Genomic DNA, 1515 nt, shown 5'->3' with positions numbered 1-1515 from the left:
AGAAGAGTGTCAGGCCGTTCAATTAAGAAGTGGTAAGATCGTGGGGTCAGGAACTAAGAGTGGTGAAAAGCAAGTTGAAAAAAAGACATCGGAGAAGGAAAAATGCTCTCTCAAGAAATGCTCTCTCAAGGCATCTAGACAGCCCTTTTCCAGTTACTCTTGATACACATCCTGCTCTACCCAAGACTCTAGAGTACAAGGCTAAAATGCCACACCCTCAGAGACTTCAGAAGGCATATATGGACAAACAATTCTCCAAATTTTTGGAGGTGCTTAGAAAGTTTGAGATCAATATTCCCTTTGTAGTGGCCCTTGAGCAAATGCTTCTTTATGCCAAGTTCATGAAGGAGTTATTGAGTAACAAGAGGGATTGGAAGGAAATTGAGACAGTGGTGTTGACTAAGGAATGCAGTGAAATCATCTAAAAGAATCTCCCAGAAAAATTGCAGGATCCTAGAAGCTTTCTCAATTCCTGTACCATTGGTGACACCGCTATTCAGAAGGCCTTGTGTGATCTTAGAGCTAGCATCAACCTCATGCCCCTTTCATTGATGAAAAAGCTCCAAATTGATAAGGTAAAACCTACACACATTTCTCTTTAACTTGCAGACTGTTCTATTAAGTATATTCTTGGAGTTATTGAGAATCTGCTTGTGAAAGTAGGACACGTTATCTTCCCTGCTGATTTTGTGATACTGGATATGAAAGAGGACAAAAATGCTTTTATTATTCTTGGAAGATCCTTTTTAGCCACAGGAAGATCCCTTATTTATGTTCAAAAGGGTCAATTAACTCTAAGAGTCAATGAAGAGAAAATTATTCTCAATGTGTTAGAAGCCCTGCAATACCCCATTTTGAGGGGTGTTTGAGGATTGATATGATTGAACCCCTAATTGAAGAGGTGTTTGAAGCAGAAAAGCTTGAGGATATTCTGAAATCTTCCTCTGAAGATAATTTGCTTGAGATTGATGAGTCACCACCTCAGAGTGAGAAGTTTTGCATGCCTCACACTAAGGAAGGGCCTCCGAAGCTTGAGTTGAATCCCTTGCCTCCATCTTTGAAGTATGCATTCCTGGGAGACAAAGATGCATATCCAGTGATCATAAGTTCCTCTCTAAGGCAGAAGAAAGAGGAGGCGCTACTTCAGGAGCTCAAGAGTCATAAAACGACTCTTGGATGGACCATTAGCGACTTAAAAGGGATCAGTCCAACCAAGTGTATGCACAAGATATTACTTGAGGATGATGCTAAACCAGTTGTGCAACCACAGAGGTGACTAAATCCAACAATGAAAGAGGTGGTCTAGAAAGAAGTGACGAAGCTCTGGGAAGCTGGGATCATTACCCTATCCACTACAATAAAAAGCAATATTTGTAACAAAAAAAATTGTTACAAAAAATTGGAAAGTTGAAACAAAAGGAATTTGTAACAAAAAAAGAGTCATTGCAGTATGTCCCGTTACAAAAAGTTTTTGTAACAAAAAATGGATCTGTTACAACTGAAAGTAATATTTGT

General features: G+C 39.3%; 1 protein-coding gene across 1 annotated transcript; it reads left to right on the top strand.

The window, feature by feature from the left end:
• The first annotated feature begins 206 nt into the window (after window positions 1-206).
• On the top strand, window positions 207-869 carry LOC130934237 (uncharacterized). Its single transcript, XM_057863825.1, has 2 exons — window positions 207-411; window positions 610-869. The coding sequence occupies exons 1-2, from the start codon at window positions 207-209 to the stop codon at window positions 867-869; spliced, it is 465 nt and encodes a 154-aa protein (XP_057719808.1).
• The last annotated feature ends 646 nt before the right edge of the window (window positions 870-1515 follow it).

Source organism: Arachis stenosperma, chromosome 6 (genome assembly GCF_014773155.1).
Source record: "Arachis stenosperma cultivar V10309 chromosome 6, arast.V10309.gnm1.PFL2, whole genome shotgun sequence".
Taxonomy (NCBI): Eukaryota; Viridiplantae; Streptophyta; class Magnoliopsida; order Fabales; family Fabaceae; genus Arachis; species Arachis stenosperma.
The sequence above is the reverse complement of the archived record's forward strand: the minus strand, read 5'-3'. Positions and strand labels throughout refer to the sequence as shown.